General features: G+C 52.9%; 1 protein-coding gene across 1 annotated transcript in view; it reads left to right on the top strand.

Moving 5' to 3' along the window:
- PAPPA (pappalysin 1) overlaps nucleotides 1-17803 on the top strand; it is a 239259-nt gene that overhangs the window by 24771 nt on the left and 196685 nt on the right. The window contains exon 2 of the mRNA XM_055301662.1: nucleotides 7310-8372. Within this exon, the coding sequence (XP_055157637.1) occupies nucleotides 7310-8372 (1063 nt within the window). The remainder of the gene's footprint in view (nucleotides 1-7309; nucleotides 8373-17803) is intronic.

Raw genomic sequence — 17803 nt, 5'->3', positions numbered from 1 at the left:
CAACCCACAGCAGAGCAATGGCAGGTTGGGCCACAGGCATCTTCCACTGGGCTCAGAGTTATTCCCCCTGAAGGAAGGCATCCTGGAGGAGAGCTCTGGCTTTCCAGTTAGTCTGGTTGTGATTCCACTACTGGCTCGCTGGGATCCTCGTGGGGAAATCACGTAGCTTCTCTACACTTCACTGTCTCCTCTGGCAAAGGACTGTCGGGAGAGCCCACTTGGTGGGGTCATTATGAGCAGAAGGGGACCTTTGTGCCTAGCAGCAGAGGACCTGCTATACAGAGGCTTTCGGCAAATGCTTTCTATTATTATTATTATTATTATTATAAATTTCTTTTATTTTTAATTTATTTTTATTTATTTATTCTTTTATTTTATTTTTATTTTATTATTATTATTATTATAAACTTCTATTTATTTGAAAATGCTGCTTTGTCACCAGCCGAAAGGACCCAGGTGGAGTATTGTTTCTCCTCCCATGTCTACTCAACCAGTGAGAGAAAACCAAATAATGGTATAAACTTGATGTGATTGTCATCCGTTGCCGATCGTCCTCCGTAGACAGTGATGGAAGTCAAGGGTTATCCGAGCTAATTTTGCGTTGACTCAAACCATGCCGGGAAACCATCCTAGGGCGGGATGCACACGCACAGCGTGGAGACACAGCTGAGGGCCTCCTCATCCCTGAGGAACTGAACTTGAAATCAGGAGTCCTTAATTCCAGTCCCTGCACACACGGAGTGTTGTGTGTGACCTTCGGCAGGTGCCCTCGCCTCTCTGAGTCTCGGCCCCTCGGCTGTAAGTGCCACCTGTTATACAAGGGCTGTGTGAGCATAGGCCTGCACCCTGCTGAGATGCAGAAGCACCCCTCCCTGCGAGGGCGCTCCCTGCACGTGGCCGCACAGCACCCATCCTGCCTCCTCCTGATATGTCTTGCTTTGCTCGCCTGGGGAATCGAGTGAATTGGGGCAACGTGTCGAGACCAGAGGAGGATCCCGAATGGGGCCTGGGGCTCTGGGAGATGGGATGGATTTTAGAGACACTTCAGTGGGAGGGCTTGGAAACTGTGGAGCGGTGGTGGTGTAGTCGGCCACGGCTGCCCTAACGAAGTCCCATGGACCAGGCGGCTTAAACAACAGAAATTTGTTTTCTCACAGTTCTGGACGCTTAGCATCTGAGAGCTAAGTGCCCGCAGTGCGGGTTTCTTTTGAGCCCTCTCTCCTTGGCTTGTCGGTGGCCCTGGTTTCCTTGTGTCTTCACGCGGTCCTCCCTCTGTGTGTCTGTGTCCCAGTCCTCTCTCCTAACAAGGACACCAGTCCTAGCGGGATGAGGGCCCGCCCCAAGGACCCCATTTTAGCTTGATCACCTCTGTATCAACCCTGCCTCCAGACAAGGCCACCTTCTGAGATACTAGGAAGTTAGGACTCCGACATAGGAATTTTGAGGGGATGCGATTCAGCCCCTAACAAACAGAAAGGAAGACTGGGAAGCATTCAGGGTGCAAGGTGACTGCACCCTTAGAGTCGGAGGGAGAACATTTCTGTCTAGACCCTGGACGTTGGAACAAACGCCGGTCAGAAACCAGCAGGTAGGGAAGTGGGTGGTGGAAGTCCAGGTGCTGGAGGACATGCCCTGGCAGGCACTCCAAACTCTGGATAGACAACGAGACCCAGGCACATCTTGGGTTCCAGGGAAGTGGGGTGAGCTAAGTAGGACAGATTAAGCCCCGGTAATAAAGAACCATTGATTCTTGCTCAGTGTTTTAGACCCAAGCAAAAGAATGACATGGAAAGTAGCCTCCTGGCTTGCAGTCCAATTCCACGTGCCTGTGTTGGCGCGATGGGACTTACATTGTCGGAGGGGGTCGTGCCTCCAGACAGCCCCCTTGGCTCTTAATGCAGTGACGTAAGCACCTGGGCCTGGGAATCCTCTAGACATGGACTCCAAGCTTTGTCGCCTTGGGTAAACCTCTTCCCTCCCTGAGCCTCAGCTTCCTCTGAAGAATGGGCAAAGCCAAGAGTTTTGTTGTGAAGGTTAAGCGGGAGAATTAATATAGAACACGTGGGACTTAGCAGGTTCTAAATAAAGGGTACCATGCTCTTGTAAAAGAGCACAGTGCTAGGGAAATGTCCCTCCTCCTTTTCCTTCCTTTATTTTTAATTCGCAATGACAAACTCTACGGAGCACCTGCAAAAGTACCAGGGTCTGTCCTGGATGCTGGGCACTTTGAAATGAACCAAACAGACACACAGATGGGAAACAGAGACACTGGATGAGTAATTACAGAAGTGGTGAGATCTCCGACAGGAAGGAACGTGATGGACGTGGGTGGGGGGGACTTGTCTGTCCTTAGAGTGGAACGGAGTGGTCGGATGGAGCTGCCCTGGGTTAGTGCCATCAGTGTGACCCCAAGCGGGGGACCCCAGGGCCCGGAGGACTCCTGGTGCAGCCCTGGCCAGGGTTTTGGGAGACCCGTACGAGCCTTCTGCCTTCGGGCTAGCCTCTTTTACGTCTGTTCTTCATCTCCAGGATGAGGGTCAGTGGGTAGATGAGGAGAAAAAGAGACAGTGAAGTAGGCAGCCAGCTTCTGGGGGGATCGAAAGCGCTTTTCAAAGCAAGCCAAGCTAGCTGCAGGAAGATAAGGGCACGTTAGGAGGGCCGGCTGACCAGGGTCGAGTGACGGGTGATGGTCATGAGGCCCTGGGCAAGGTCCTTCCAGGTCTGGGGCTGGACCTCTCCATCCGTGCAGCATGCCCTAGCCCCTCACGGGCTCTGCACACTTTCAGTGTCTGCTTCCTTGCGTTTATAGCCTTGAGGCAGGCTTATGCTAATTAGATGTAGATTGTGTGCAGGATTGCCCCGTGGCCTTCATCTTGTCACATGGGGATGTGTCCCCTGGGATCAACTTCCAGCGCCACACAGATGGTGCCGACTTCAGCCCGCCTCCCTGTTTCCTTCACTATATCTCTATCTTCCTAGACAACCACGGGGAGGGGCCAGGTGTGGGGGGTTCTCACGTGTCCCCCAGAGAACACCATCCTGCGTCCTCTGTGGACATCCACAGAGGAGAGGGGACCTAAGCACGCACGCGTTAGGATTGACACAGGGCGTCCAACATTCAAATCAACACCTACTTCGAGCTCCTTCTGCTTACAAGGAACCATTCTAGTAGTGAACAAAAGAGCTCTTAAATTGTTGGAGGGGAAGATCATTTAATCCAAACGTCTCCTCTTTCAGAGAAGGGAAATGAGGCCTGGCAGCATGAGGGGTGGTGTGACTTGTCCCAGGCAAGGTCATCCGGCAAGCCGAGCCCAGATCTCTGGTTCCAGATCCCTGGTTCTGGGCTGGTGGTACAGCCCCCTGGAATGTGACTGCCGTGGATTAGGTTATTTTTGTACAGAAATAAGTCCCCATCACCATTACACCTCCACCGCACCCCCATTGACGTTCAGTGATTTCCTTTCACCACTTACACCCCAGATAAATATTTCCTTCTGAACTACTTTAAAAAAAAGATTTTATTTACTTATTTGAGAGAGAGAGCGAGAGAGTGAGAGAGCGAGAGAGAGCGGGCCTGAGCCAGGAGGGAGAAGCAGAGGGAGAGGGAGTAGTAGGCCCCCCATGGGCCAGGGAGCCCAATATGGGAACTCAATCCCAGGACCCCAGGATCATACCCTGAGCAAAAGGCAGACACTCAACCAGCTGAGCCACCCAGGTGCCCCTACTTCTGAATTCCTGAAACCACTGCCTCAAGGTTCTCATTTCCCTTAATGCATTTCCTCTTGGTTCTGCTGAAAAGCCTCTCTTTTCCCTCCTTCTGTGCCTCTTGGGGCTAAGCCACCCCTTGGTCCCCTGCGGTATGTGGCAGACTGGCCTTTCTCTCTGCTCCTCTCTTCTCTCTTGGCTGCAGACGGAGGTGGCTTGAGCCTGGGTCCCAAGCCCCAAGCCCCAGGAAGGTTCTGAACGGAGGGCACCCTACAGATGTGTAAACATTTTACCTTGCTAACCCAGCCAGCAGCCTTCCAAAGGCAACAGGAAAACGCGGGACTGAGAGCCCCTGGCAAAATAGAAAGAAAACCTGCAGGGAGGGAGAGAGAGAGAGAGAAAGAGAGCGGGAAAGGGGATTTTGTTTCACATGTTAATTTTCTCATTAGAAGAATTCTCTGTTTAAGAAGGAGGCTGCGCCAGGGGAGCAAGAGAAGGTGAGCTCAGTGATGGGGTGGGGAGCACAAGCTTGACGGCTCTGGGGACTTTGGTCTCCTGACCCCCTGTAGCAAGCGGCAACTTGTAGATATGGGGTAACTCATTCCAAACGTGGAGCCAGAGCTCCGGCATTGGAGGGGGCAGTGGGGACGTAGCTTTACACGTGCAGCATCCTGACAGTAGCTAAGCAGACGGGATTTATGATCTCTAAGTAGGCTTTACCAGTGACTTCCAGGAGGACTTGTGCTTTTTTGCGCCGTTATCCTACCAGCTCTTGATACATCAGTCAAGATGCCTCCGGGTGCCTTCTCTCTTTGGCGTTTCTGTGTGTCATCTCTAGTCATTTTCTACTTGTCACTGACATCACTCCCAGACCCTCCAGCTTCTTAAAAATGAACTCTTACCTGGATGGCTGCTGTAGAGCAAGGATGGTGTATCCACGGTGTCTTTCAAGTATGACAGCCTACTTCAAGAGAGATGTAGGCAAGAGGAGTAAGATCTGCGGGAGTGACGTGATTCTCCCTCAGATGTCCGGCCAGTAGTTGCTTCTATCAGAATTGCCCCGAGTCCCAACATCCGGTTCTTCCTGTGGTTCTCAAAGCGCGCTCTCTCTTTTGACTCTCTGTGTTCTTTAGTGATGAAGACGTGACTTAGGGCCTTTGATTCTGTTTGTCCCATTTCCTTCTCCCACTCTATTTGGGCTCCTCCTTGTGCTCCTTCGTGAGGCACTCACGGAGCATGCACTGTAGGCAAGGCGCGGTACAGATGACCAAGCCAGAGGCCTCACCCCTCAAGAAGCATCCCGTCTAGGGGACTCCAAAACCCCAGAACCAATGTCTAGCTGCCTCAATGTAAAATGAGTTCAGAGGAGAGATGAGCATTCCTTACAGGGCCATCACGGACAGCTTCTTGGTAGAGGTGGTTTCTGTCTTAGGCACGGGGAAACCCGGAACCACAGACACGCAGACTTGGACGAGGCATGTGAGGGGGACCTCATTCAGTCCCCCTCCCTTTCCAGGTAGAGAACCAGGAGGTACTCGGTACTTCACCAGGTTGCCCGGCCTGTGAGAGCAGGTTGACTTTGTGAGGGGACCGCAGCTATTGCCTGAGGGTGTGGGAGGAGAGGTGTAGGCACACTTCGGTGCCAGGCCCAAACTGCCAGCCACGTCAGCTGCTAACAGAGCGATTCCCATGAGTTCTAAGGCCCCGGTACCCGCAAAGAAGTAAGGACCATGTGGGCTTCCTCTCCTGATGTTGCTGGAAGCTCTCCATGCTCCTTTGATGAATGCTGATGGCAGATGCACGCTCAGAGTTATGGTGACCGCAACAGGTCTCCAGCTCCGAGGAGGGACTGTCCTCCTAAAGGAGCATCTTGTGTTCGTTCTCATCTCCCTCTCTTTCTCCTCCCACCTGGCCTCGTACATCATCCTGCACTTAAAATACACTCTTAATTAGAAAATCCTCTCCCCCATCCAACAGCCTGTCTGTGCCAAGGACACTGGGTATATTCCAGAAAGGCTGAGGAATGGGGGTTGTTGATTATAAAGATAATTCGATCCAGAGAGAATCTGCTAAGTGACTTTCTGGGGTTCCCAGAGTTTAAGTCTAGAGATGTCGGCCTTGGGACTTTCCCAGACACCCAGTGTGCGGCACCCCCAGGCAGTTGATGTGTTCTAGATCCCTGGTGGCTTTGATGGGGGAAAGGGAAGTAGCCATACAGTTGGTTCACAAGGTAGCGAATCCCAGTGTCTGATGGATCGAGGATCCACTTACCAACCAGTTGCCCATCTCGTTGCTTCTTTTAACATCCTTATCTTTTAACATCACTGCCTTAAGGGTGTTTCGTGGACTACATACACATACATGGAATCCATACACAGGCCTTAGCACAATGCTTGACCTGCCCTAGAGGCTTGGGGGATTTTACTTAATGAAGGAGTCCCCAACAGCTTTTTGTTTTGTTTTGTTTTTAATTTTAAGAGGATGCTTTTCATTTAATTCTTTTGTAAATATTAACATTAGTGTCAAGGGAAAAGCAAGCTGAATTGGGTCTCAGGACGGTTGTCAGAGACTCTGTGTAACTTGACAAGCGCCTTTCGTTTTCTGGGTCTAAAATCGTTCACCTGTCAAGGGAAAAAGTTGGAAGTGGTGATCTTTAGAAGCCTTCCCAGCTCAGGTATTGAGCATGTCTGCCTTTCTCTGAGGCCGAATTTCAGGGCTAGCCAGGACTCTTGGTAGAAGGTAGGCGCATTAGCTTTGTGGCCCTCGACCCTTGCTTCTCTGGACCCACTGTGCTGACAGGTCACCACCGTTGGCCATTTGGTGATTGTCAGTGGTGATGTGCTCTCTGGTGATCGTAGTAGGGCTCTCCTTCTAAATGAGCGTCTTCTATTCATTATTACAGCCTGATTCTCCACTTGCCTCTTGTATCATCCCACACCTAAAACACCCTTTTGGGTTGGGTTGTTTTTTGTTTTTGTTTTTGTTTTTTAAGATTTATTTATTTATTTATTTGAGAGAAAGAGAGCATGTGTGCATGCGAGTCAGGGGAAGGGCAGAGACAAAAATCCCAAGCAGACTCCTTGCTGAGGACAAAGCCCAACGTGGGGCTCCATCTTACCACCCATGAGATCATGGCCTGAGATGAAGTCACGAGTCAGACGCTTAACTGACTGACCCCACCAGGTGCCCCTAAAATACCTTCTCATAGGAAGTCCCCTTTCCCGTCCGACAGACTTGCTAAACCAAAGGTGTTCAGATTTCTGTTATTATTATTGTTGGTATTTCCTTTGGCTCAAGTACCCATTCCACAAACAGAAGCCTTTCTTGTATGTTCCATATTCAGAACCAATAAAAGTGGAACTACCTGGGCTAACACAGTGGCGAGAAGGCCCCAAGGTCAGCTCACCTGTCCTCTCTGTTCCTCTGGCCCTCACCTTGCCTTAAGGCTGGTCCCCAGAGGCTTCAATAGGAATTGTCGGATCCTGCCGAGCACAGTTTGAAACCTGTGGGTGTGGGACATCCTAATAATCGGTTTTATCAGCAATAACTGACTGCCTTCCTTCCATCCTTTATTTATTCATCTTTCTCTCTTTGGGCCCCATAGGGCTATATGACAAATGTTCTTACACCTCACGTGACCGAGGATGGGTCGTGGGAATTCACACCGTCAGTGACCAAGGCAACAGAGATCCACGCTACTTTTTCTCCCTGAAGACGGACAGGGCTCGGCAAGTGACCACCATCAATGCCCACCGCAGCTACCTCCCAGGCCAGTGGGTCCACCTCGCTGCCACCTACGACGGGCGGCTGATGAAGCTCTATGTCAATGGTGCCCAGGTGGCAACGTCCGGGGAGCAGGTGGGCGGCATATTCAGCCCGTTGACCCAGAAGTGCAAAGTGCTCATGCTGGGAGGCAGCGCCCTGAATCAGAACTTCCGGGGCTACATCGAGCGCTTGAGCCTGTGGAAGGTGGCCAGGACTCAGCGGGAGGTGCTGTCGGACATGGAAAGCCACGGCCTCCACGCCCCTCTACCTCAGCTCCTCCTCCAGGAGAACTGGGACAATGTGAAGCGCACCTGGTCCCCCATGAAGGACGGCCACATGCCCCACGTGGAAGTCAGCGGGGCCCACGGCTTCCTGCTGGACACAAGCTTGGAGCCTCCCTTGTGCGGCCAGACGCTGTGCGACAACACGGAGGTCATCGCCAGCTACAACCAGCTGCCGCGCTTCCGGCGGCCCAAGGTGGTGCGCTACCGCGTGGTCAACCTCCGGGACGACGACCAGGAGAACCCAACGGTGAGCCGCCAGCAGATCGACTTCCAGCACCGGCAGCTGGCCGACGCCTTCAAGCACTACAACATCTCCTGGGAGCTGCAGGTGCTGGAGGTGAGCAACTCTTCCCTGCGCCGCCGCCTCGTCCTGGCCAACTGCGACATCAGCAAGATCGGGGACGAGAACTGTGACCACGAGTGCAACCACACGCTGACCGGCCACGACGGCGGGGACTGCCGCAACCTGCGCCACCCTGCCTTCGTGAAGAAGCAGCACAACGGGGTGTGCGACATGGATTGCAATTATGAACGGTTCAACTTTGATGGCGGAGAGTGCTGTAACCCCGAGATCACAGACGTCACCAAGACCTGCTTTGACCCCGACTCTCCACATAGGTAAGACCCGCTGGGCCACCAGTGCCCAGCCGTGAGCCGAGGTCGTCCCCCTTGATGTTGCATGGGCGAGGGACCTGAGGCCCCTCGGGGTCCCGGTCCTGGAACTTTCCGGATTGCCCAGTCTGGACAGCGGCTTGGTGACCAAGGCCAGCCCCTTACTCAGTTCTCGTGACCGAGGCCAGCCCCTTACTCAGTTCTCGTGGGGATGAAATGTGAGGGCAGCCCGTCACCAGCCCCGCATCCCCCCGCCCGGGCTACGAGGAGAGCCAACCCTGTCTTCTCAGAGGGCTTAGGGTCAATAGTGGGTGGTGGGAGCCACGTGCGGATAGCTGCCATAGTGTAGGTGGTCGGGGTGGGGGGTTCAGGGCGTTACCCAGAGCGTAGTCCCCAGCCACTTGTGAATGTTTAAATTAGGTGAGATTAAGTAACTTTAAAATCTACGCTGAGTCACACAGGTCGTATTTCAGGTGCTCCTCAGCCTCAAGGGCTCGTGGCTTCCACATGCCCGACGGATGTGGAATACGCATCCCTGCACAGCCCCCATTCCGTCACACAGCGTGCTGGTAAAGCTGGGGTCAGCTGGGTCACACCGCTGGGTGCAGGTCCCAGCTGTGCTGTTGCCCCACGTCCTGGCCTCTCCGAAGCCGTGTCTTCCTCCGTAAAGTGGGAACAGTAACAGCACCTGCTTTGTGAAGCTGCTCTGGGGATCGAGAAGCACGGTCCCTCCTGCAGTGGCCAGCGGGCTATTGGGTCTCAAGAAGCCTTTAGGTCATTACTGGTATCAGGAAGGTGGCGTGGGCTGCATTAAGGAGGCACCACGGGGGCTCCAAGAGGAAAACACTGACGTGCAGCTCACGTGTCTCCAGAAAAGTTTAGGCACCGCTTGGACATCCGAGATTGGGTTGAGGGAGAGAGGAGGGAAGTCAAGGCAGAGGGACTTTACTGCCCAGACGAGGGCAGAAAGGAGAAGCTTCTGGAATGCTTCCCTTAGCCTCTGCTCAGGGAGGTGCTCCAGCCGGCACCTCCAAAGAAGAGCCCAAAGGTGAACCCGTGGGTGATCTCTACTCCGTATGGGGCTTGGAGGGCTAGTTCCAGGCCAGAGAGGCAGGCAGCATCCACTTCCCTGATCTCCAGCTTCATGCTGAACTTTTCCATTCTGTCCAGTACACAGGACCCTGGACTTGCTGATAGCTCGAGCGCATTTGCCGACCTCTGCAGGTTTTCTGCTGACTCCTCTCTTTATGTCTCTCTCAAAAGAGCAAGGGCCTCCCATGCACAGACAAAATACCTATGTGCAAAGGAATGACGATGCTGGCAGGAGAGTGTCGTGCCTGGCGGCAGGCCAGAGTGCACGTCAGCTCAGCCGGCTGGCACCAGGCGCGCCCTGGACTCTCACCTTGGTTCAGAGGCACGAGCGGCCCGAGCGGGAAGTAGCCTTGCTGTGTGGCCGGTTCCCTCCAGGTCACAGAGGCTTTCATCTCTGCTCTCATGTGGGTTTGGGCAGAATTTGGTAAAGAAGGCAAGGCAGAGGTTAGTATTTGCATTTGACTGACAGGGAGCTAGAGGACCTCAGCGCGTGAAATGACCCGGCCAAGGTCACGGGTCGGGAGAGTCATTCAGCTAAGTCACAGATGCACAGCTCCGAGGATGGCGTGGTGTGTGCTCTGCTGAGCTGAACGGCCAGGAGTGACCTATGTGCCCAAGCACAGAGGGAACAGTGGGGGGTAAGGGCCACGGACCGCTACAAGTCCCTCACCCATTCGTACTTTCATTTGCCCCTCCATTCCTTCTTTCGTCCGTCCATCCATCCATCCATCCATCCACCCATTCATACAGCAACTGTGTATTGAGCACCTACCAAGAGCCAGGAGGGTGGGTACCCTGAGCCCCCTTGTGCCAAAGGAAGCCCAGGATTCAGGATGACAGAGGGATTTAGCCAAGGTCGCTGAGCTAAACTGGAGAGCTTGGATTCGAACCCAGGTGTGTTGACTCTGAAGCTTCCCCGAAGGGAGGTGTTTTTCAGTCTGAGAAGCAGTAAGAGGCAGACTTGAAGGGCAGGTGTGGTGGGCAGGGTGGCTTCCCCAAAGCCTTGGGAGAAAGCTCCGGGGTTGGTGGGGTCAGGAGCAGGGGCAGCCGGCTGCGGTGGCAGGAGTGCGGCCTGGTGTGAAGGGGCCGAGGGGCCTGGGGCCCAGACACCTCACCGCCGGCCTCCAGCGGCCTCCTCTTCCCTAAGGCACCGGAGGGCCTGCCCACGATGTGTGTGAGCAGCCGTGTGCCGCTGGTTTGTGGCTGGGACACTCAGGTGCCCCAGGGGAGCCTGTCAGGTCCCCGGCGGGGCTGGGGGTGACGGGGCTGGGGGTGACGGCTCTCTTGTGTGCAGAGAGAAACCAGTTTACAGAGAAATACTTGCTTTGTAACTTTCAGAAGAGGGAGGGGTGGGGGGGCAGGAAGGAGGAAGAAAGCGCGGAGGGCGGGAGGGAGACAGGCACCTTCAGTAGAAGCAGTGAGCATGTGATTGATACTCTCCAGGTGATTTTTAATAAAGAGCTGAACTTAATTCTCATCAGCGTCTTCCCTCGCCTCCCCCTTCTCTCTTTTTCTTTCTTAACGGGTGACCACGATGAAACTACTTCATGCTTCTCAGTCTGTGGTGGGGACCGACCTTGTTTTGCTTTGCTTTTTCCTCCCGTCTATGGCGAACAGCAAAAGTGAATTTAAGATGAAACACCACAGGACGATCCCATCGTCCGAGTTCTTTTTTTATATGTAAATTTATTTTTTATTGGTGTTCAATTTGCCAACATACAGAATAACACCCAGTGCTCATCCCGTCAAGTCCCCCCTCAGTGCCCGTCACCCAGTCCCCCGCACCCCCCGCCCTCTTCCCCTTCTACCACCCCTTGTTCATTTCCCAGAGTTAGGAGTCTTCATGTTCTGTCTCCCTCCCTGATATTTCCCACTCCTTTTTTCTCCATCGTCTGAGTTCTTGAGAAGTTTCCCAAGGCCTGCTCTCCGCCGCCGTCCGCGGTGTGCCACAGGCTAGGGGGCAGTTCCTTCTGACAACTGATGCAGCAGTTCCCTTGAGTAAAATAAGATTCCTCAGTAATGCAGCTGGGCACCTCGGGGAACTCTTGGCAGAGAAATAGCATTTCCTCTAACCCATTTAGGCTCCTTTAGGTGATGGTCCTTGGGTCCCCGGGCCCATATTCCCAGGGGTTCATGTGGTGTCGGAGAGCACCTAATCCTGGCAGAGGGCTGCAGAGGACGTCGAGATTTTGCCAAGTGTCAGACCTAGAAACATCCTCAGAGACCATTGGTCCCAACCCCCCTGTAGATGGAAACTGAGGCCAAAACTCACACTGTCCATTCGTGGTCAAACTAGGGTACAGGTTGCTGTGGTCATCTGCTGTGGCACAGCAGTCCACACTGCCCCGACATCCTGGACAACCACAAGTACCTGGCCCCGTGTGTTCTGTCCTCACTTTCCCAATCATCCTCCAAGAGCTTGGGATTATGAATTGCTTGAAGGAGTGAGTTTGGAAGAGAATCAGATAATGGCCTCAGGGTTCTATGAACCCCTGTAGGACGATTCGAGCTACACCAGCAGCTAGTTTTCCTTATTAAGAGGCCATAATAGGAACAGTCAGTTGAAACTATGCACAAAGAGAGGGACTGGGCAGTGAGGGGCCTGGAGCGTGTCTCATAGTCACTTGGAGATGTTTGGCCAAGATGAGAAAATTCTCCTGGGACCTTGGCAATATAGGGCCATGACAGCCACATGTCAAGTCTCCAAAGGCCTGTCCTGTGGGAGAGGCCTTTCTCCGTATGGTCTCTAAGCCCTGGCTAGGACTTAGTTGTAATTACAGGAGGCAGCTTGGAGCTGAGTAACAGATCATGTCATCGCCCCCCACCCCCCGCCCCAGAATGGTCCTCCCAGGGCAGTGCTTCTCTGCAGGTGAGTGAGCACCCCGCCACCTGAGGCATGCACAGCGAGCATTATGGCAATGCTGCAGAAAGCAGCCTTGATGGTCCTGGGGTTGAGCACAGCACAGCCCGACTTTTTGCTGGTATCTTACTGCAGTCCTGTTAATGGAACCACATGGTAACATTTGGTCACAGACGTTTATTAGGTAGTGTACCCCTGCCAGGCCCTCTGCTCCTCGTTGGGGATGCTGCACGAGTGGGATGCATTCCTCACCAGTAAGGGGCTTCCACTTTGGTGGGGGAATCATATTCACACATAAGAAAATCTGATCCATGACACACGGTGGGGCTGGAGCTCTGTAAGGTGGAGATCTGCGCTAAGGCAACGAGGTGGGTTGGCTGGCGGAGACATGCTTTGAGGGACAGCTGTGGATGGGCAACATGTCCAGAGGTAGGGATGCAGCCTGCATGGGCCAGGCCCTGGCAGGAACCAGGCGATACATTCAAACAGAACAATTAAGGAGAGAAGAAGGGGGCAGCTCCTCTGAAGGAGGCTGTCTACAGTAGGGTCGGTGGGGTTTAGGACCATCACCCAGGCCAGAGTCAGCAACAGAGAGGAGCCATTCCCACCCTTGGCCTGGACGGGCAAGCAGAGAGAGTGGTTTGGGGACCTTGGAGAGTGAGTGTGTGCAGAGGACCCCTGGGCAGCCGCGGTGACTCTCTGTAAAGATGGGTAGCCAACCTATCAGAGCCCCCAGGCCAGAAGGGAGCCAAGAGAGTAAATTCCACAGTGTCATTCTCTCCTGCCTTCCCGTCTTCTGCCGGTGATTCCCATGGGGGACCCAAGGTAGAAGTCGCAGGGCAAAGGAACCCATAGATGCCCCCCAAAGAGGCCGGCCTCCAAGGGCACAGAACGGGATGGAGAGGGGTGGGCAGTGGGTGTGCATGAGAAAACAGCGTGTCGAGAACACAAAGAATTACAGCCCATGCAGAGGGTGCAGGATGAGCAGGGGGACCGTCCAGGATGGCTAGGACGCAGACCGGGAGCAGAGGAAGGGCCGCTGCGTTACCTCATGGCAAACTAGCATCAGGCTAAATTCTTCCTTCCTGCCTCTCCTCCCTTTCTTCATTTCCTTCCTCCCTTCCCTCCCTCCACTTCCCCTTCCCTTCCCTTATTTCTCTCTCACCCTTCCTTCTTCCCTTTCCTGCCCCAGTAAATGTTTGTTGAATGGCCCCTCTGTGCCAGCCCAGACCCTGCCCTTTGGAGCTCACCATCTAGTGGAAAAGACAGACGAGCGAGCGCGCCATTGTAATCACGGCTGTGAAGGAAGGAGCCCCTGTGTCAGCCAGGAGGAGCCGTCTGTGTGAGAGTAAAAGGTTTTCTATCAGACTGGCCATTTAGAAATAAAAAAAAAAGACATTCCAATGAACTTGGCCATTCTCTCCGGCCGTGGAGACGAGCCAGGTGGGCAGAACTTCATCTGCTGCCACTGGGATGTCTACTAACAAGTTAGACTGCGCTCCGCATGCCTTATTATGGATAAAAGGGAAAACCTGGGTATTAAGGGAAACCCCGAGTATCAGGAACCCCAGAGGCAATCGACAGTCTGGGCTGCAGGCACTCCACTGCGAGAGCATCTTGCAACAAACCCAGCAAGCTCCTGTTTGCATCCTCCAAAGTGCAGGCTGTGGCACAGTTAGGTGAACTTGACCTTTGCCCATGAATAGCTGCTTATATACAATAGGACAGACAGAGAGGACTTCCCTTGCGGACTGTCGGCTGGTAGGGAAACATTTTCTTTGTCTTCCTTTATTATTATTTTTAATGGAACAAGGGCATTCCCCTGGGGCCATGTTATTTTTTTTGGACCTGAGCTGACATTGCTGGAAGTCTTTGGAAAGGACTGCAGTAAGCCATGAGACAGACTCCTCGACCCCTCTGCTGGCACTGTGGATCTCCTCGGTGTCCTCCCTCGCCCCTTGTCAGAGACCATTAGATGGTTCCCCTTGACATGTTGGGGTCTCTTCTTCCCTGGGATGACCTCATGAAACATATACTTCCTTTGCCCAAGTTCTCCCCAAATCTGGAAGAGTTGCATGGAATCTGGGACTCTCTGAGCTGAGAGGAACAGCGGCAGGGTCTGGCCCTCTCTGGCTGTAGATGAGGAGGCTGAGCTCCCCAGAGGGGCAAGCACTGACCCAGGCCTCCCAGCGAGAGTGAGGCCAAGCTGAGAGCAAGACCCAGGATCTCATCTCCTAATCCCAAGGCATTTCTACTCTCCTCCATTGCCACGGGCTCTTAGAAGATGGGGATTAGAAACTTGGAGAAGTTCTGTGTCGTATGGTCATGTTCTTGCCCATCATCCATATTTTATTAAGACGCTTTAGTACCGAGGGCACTGTGGTAAGTGCCCTAGGGATCCAACATGCAATCTGTGTCCTGAAGGTGCTTATATTCTGTGGTTTGATGGTATTTTGTCACAGTCATTCAAGAGATGGTGAGAGGGCGGATGATTAATCTCCCAGGGAACCACAAAGACGATAAGGCTTGCATGAGCTCTGAGAAAAAGGCAGGGTCCCTGTGGTTTGAGGGGAAGTCAGGAAAGGTTTTTCTGACTTGGAGGAGGTATACAAACGGACCGCCAGGTTGAACAGGCTTTGTCAGGACAAAAAAGAACCAAGAGGTTGAGGTGGGAAAGTGATGGGAGGGTTCAAGGAAGAGGTGGGTCTACTTGGGACTTCCCGCAGTTCGATGCCATGATTTGTTCTTTTGGCCGTGGAGCCCTGATAATCAGACCGACACAGAATGAAGGAGGGTTCAGGGCAAAATGATGCTCCTAGCCTCGGCTCAGCCACGTTGTAGCTATCCAGTCTTGGGCAAGTCTCATAATCTCCTTGAGCCTCCATTTCCACATCTAGGGAAAGGGAATAATAATAATATCTGACCGCCTGGATCACGTGATCGCCTTGAGGGTCACATAAAATAATATCCCAGCAAGAGTTCTGGGAAGAGTTAACCAGCACACAGATGAAAGAGGGCTTTGTTATTTGTTCAGGAACTTTGTTCATTCTTTTCCAGTAATCGTGTAAGAGAAATTGCTTGGAATTTTATAATCAGAATATCAGAGTTTATTTAATGTGACTAATATTCATTAAAGCAATAACAGGAGTCAGGCCTGGTATAGTGGAAAAGTGGTATGTGTTGGAGACTGACCAGGGTTTGTATCCTGGTTCCACTCTTCATTAGCTGTCTGACCTTGGCTCGTTTCTCAATAAGAGTTGCTGGTTTCTCATCTGTAAAAATTGGGTGAGGACCGCTCTCCGACAGCGTGTGGGGAAACTCACGTGGAGTCATCCGTGTAAAACGCCTGGCCACGGTGTGTGGCACGTAGTAGGTGCAGAGTCTTCTCCCCTCCTGAGTGCACACATGGGCTCCTCAAGCATTGTTTTATGGAGACTGCCTTTCTGCAGGCCTGTAAAAGAAAAAAAAAAAAGGCCTGGATGAAACTGTAGGACACACATTGAGGTCATTTGCACAGATTACTTTCATTCTTAAGATACTGACTTTTTGGTTTTTTTTTTATTTTATTTTAGGACTGGCCACAGAATTGGTAGTTTTAAATAAAGACCATATACCGCATCAAACTCATTGAACTTGCACACTAGTTTATTTTTTTAAACGACCCCAATGTCTAACTGTGTTAGAGGACATATTTCTGCATGAAATGATCGCAGGCAGTGTTGGGATTGGTCACTGTGGGTGAAGTTGCAAATTGATTGAAGCTCCTAGATTTTTCAACCACCTCCAGCCCACATGCCTGCTTGGGTGTGGATGCACAAACACCCCTATCCAGGCCACGTGCAGCAGGGTCCCATTTTTTCTGCTCAGTCTGGGTTGCCTTCGTGCTCTTCATCTAAACAAAGTCCACCTTTACTCAGAGGTCCCCTCTGTGACTCTGCACAAGTGACTTTGGCCCTGGAGAGCCTGACAGAGGGGTGAGTGGCGTGAAGAGGACCACTTGGGGCCTCTCCACGTGATGCTAAGAAGGAGCTCAAAACTGGGACCTGTGAGAAGCCACGGAGCATCAGTATAGTCTCACCAATAAATGAGAACATGAATTTTGGAGACCAACCATACTTGAGATCAAGCCACTTAACATTTCTTTTTTTTTTAAGATTTTATTTATTTATTCATGAGGCACAGAGAGAGAGAGAGAGAGAGAGAGAGAGAGAGAGAGAGGCAGAAACACAGGCAGAGGGAGAAGCAGGCTCCATGCAGGAAGCCCGATGTGGGACTCGATCCCGGGACTCCAGGATCACGCCCTGAGCTGAAGGCAGATGCTCAACCACTGAGCCACCCAGGTGCCCCAACATTTCTGTGACCTTGGACAAGTCTCTCACTTTATCAAAGACTCAGATGCCTCCTCCGTAAAATCGGGGATGAGTACACGGCCTAGTGCTTTGAGGATTCAGTGAAATGATACAGGGGTCAGCCCTTGAGAACAGCGCCCACCACTTAGCGAGCACCCAAAATAGCAGTGGTGGTTGTTTGGGGATTTTCCGTCCCTGGGAAATCTTCTGACCTCTTACATACATCCTCCCTAATTCCCAGCCCCCTCTGGATCCTAAGACCCCTCCCTGGAACCTTCAGGCTGGAGTGGGGGTTGGAGACAAGCTCATCCCTCTCTTCCACTAAAGCCCTTTTATTTGGGCTCCTGGAGGTTCCATTTTCGAAAGATGGTCTTTCCTCCAAAAGCCCCGCACAGACCAGTTGTCCCGAGCGGCACACGGCAGTAAGTTTGCGCCTCCCCAGTGTAAAGCAAAGGCATGCCTGGGATCCCAGGATGGGGCTGGCTGGGTAGCTCTCACCCATCCCAGGGAAGGAGCTGGAAGCCAGGTGGGCACCCCGAAGGCGCCCAGGACCCCAGCGAGCCGTGTAAGAGGCAGCACAGGGTGCCTGCTGGCCTGCAGCTCTTCCCGCAGCAGCATCTGCGTCTCCGAGTCTACAGGTAGGAAATGCTCCCTGTCTCGCCCCTTCCTGGGTGTGCATTTCCATTTCAAGCTCCCTGGGTGCGCTGGAGAGCTTGGTGCCCCCTTGAGGGCCCCAGCGGTAGGCAGTTGGGGTTTTTCCACCCGGGTCTCGAATAATCAGCATGCTCCTGTTTCTTTCTCCATCCCCTGGTGACACTGACCACTCATGACAGCCTTGGCCCAGCCAGACGCCCTTCCAGGGTGGGAAGCAAAGCGGCGGGAGTGTGGCACGGACTGACCCCGGGACGCTTGGCCTTAGTGAGACTCGTGTCCCTGACCTGATCTCGGCTCAGCTTGCACCTGCACACTCGCAGCTGGGCCGATTTCCTGCCTCCTGCGTGGGGACCACCACACCCCTGCTCTCACTTTCTGGTGACACAAAACTAGTGTGTGAAGGGCACTTGCTCACGGGTTTGTTTGGCAAAGTCCAACAGGTTCCCATTTCCCCAGTTTCTTTGTCTTGTTTTGTTTTCAGA

Source organism: Nyctereutes procyonoides, unplaced genomic scaffold (assembly GCF_905146905.1).
Source record: "Nyctereutes procyonoides isolate TBG_1078 unplaced genomic scaffold, NYPRO_anot_genome, whole genome shotgun sequence".
NCBI classification, from domain to species: domain Eukaryota; kingdom Metazoa; phylum Chordata; class Mammalia; order Carnivora; family Canidae; genus Nyctereutes; species Nyctereutes procyonoides.
The sequence above is the reverse complement of the archived record's forward strand: the minus strand, read 5'-3'. Positions and strand labels throughout refer to the sequence as shown.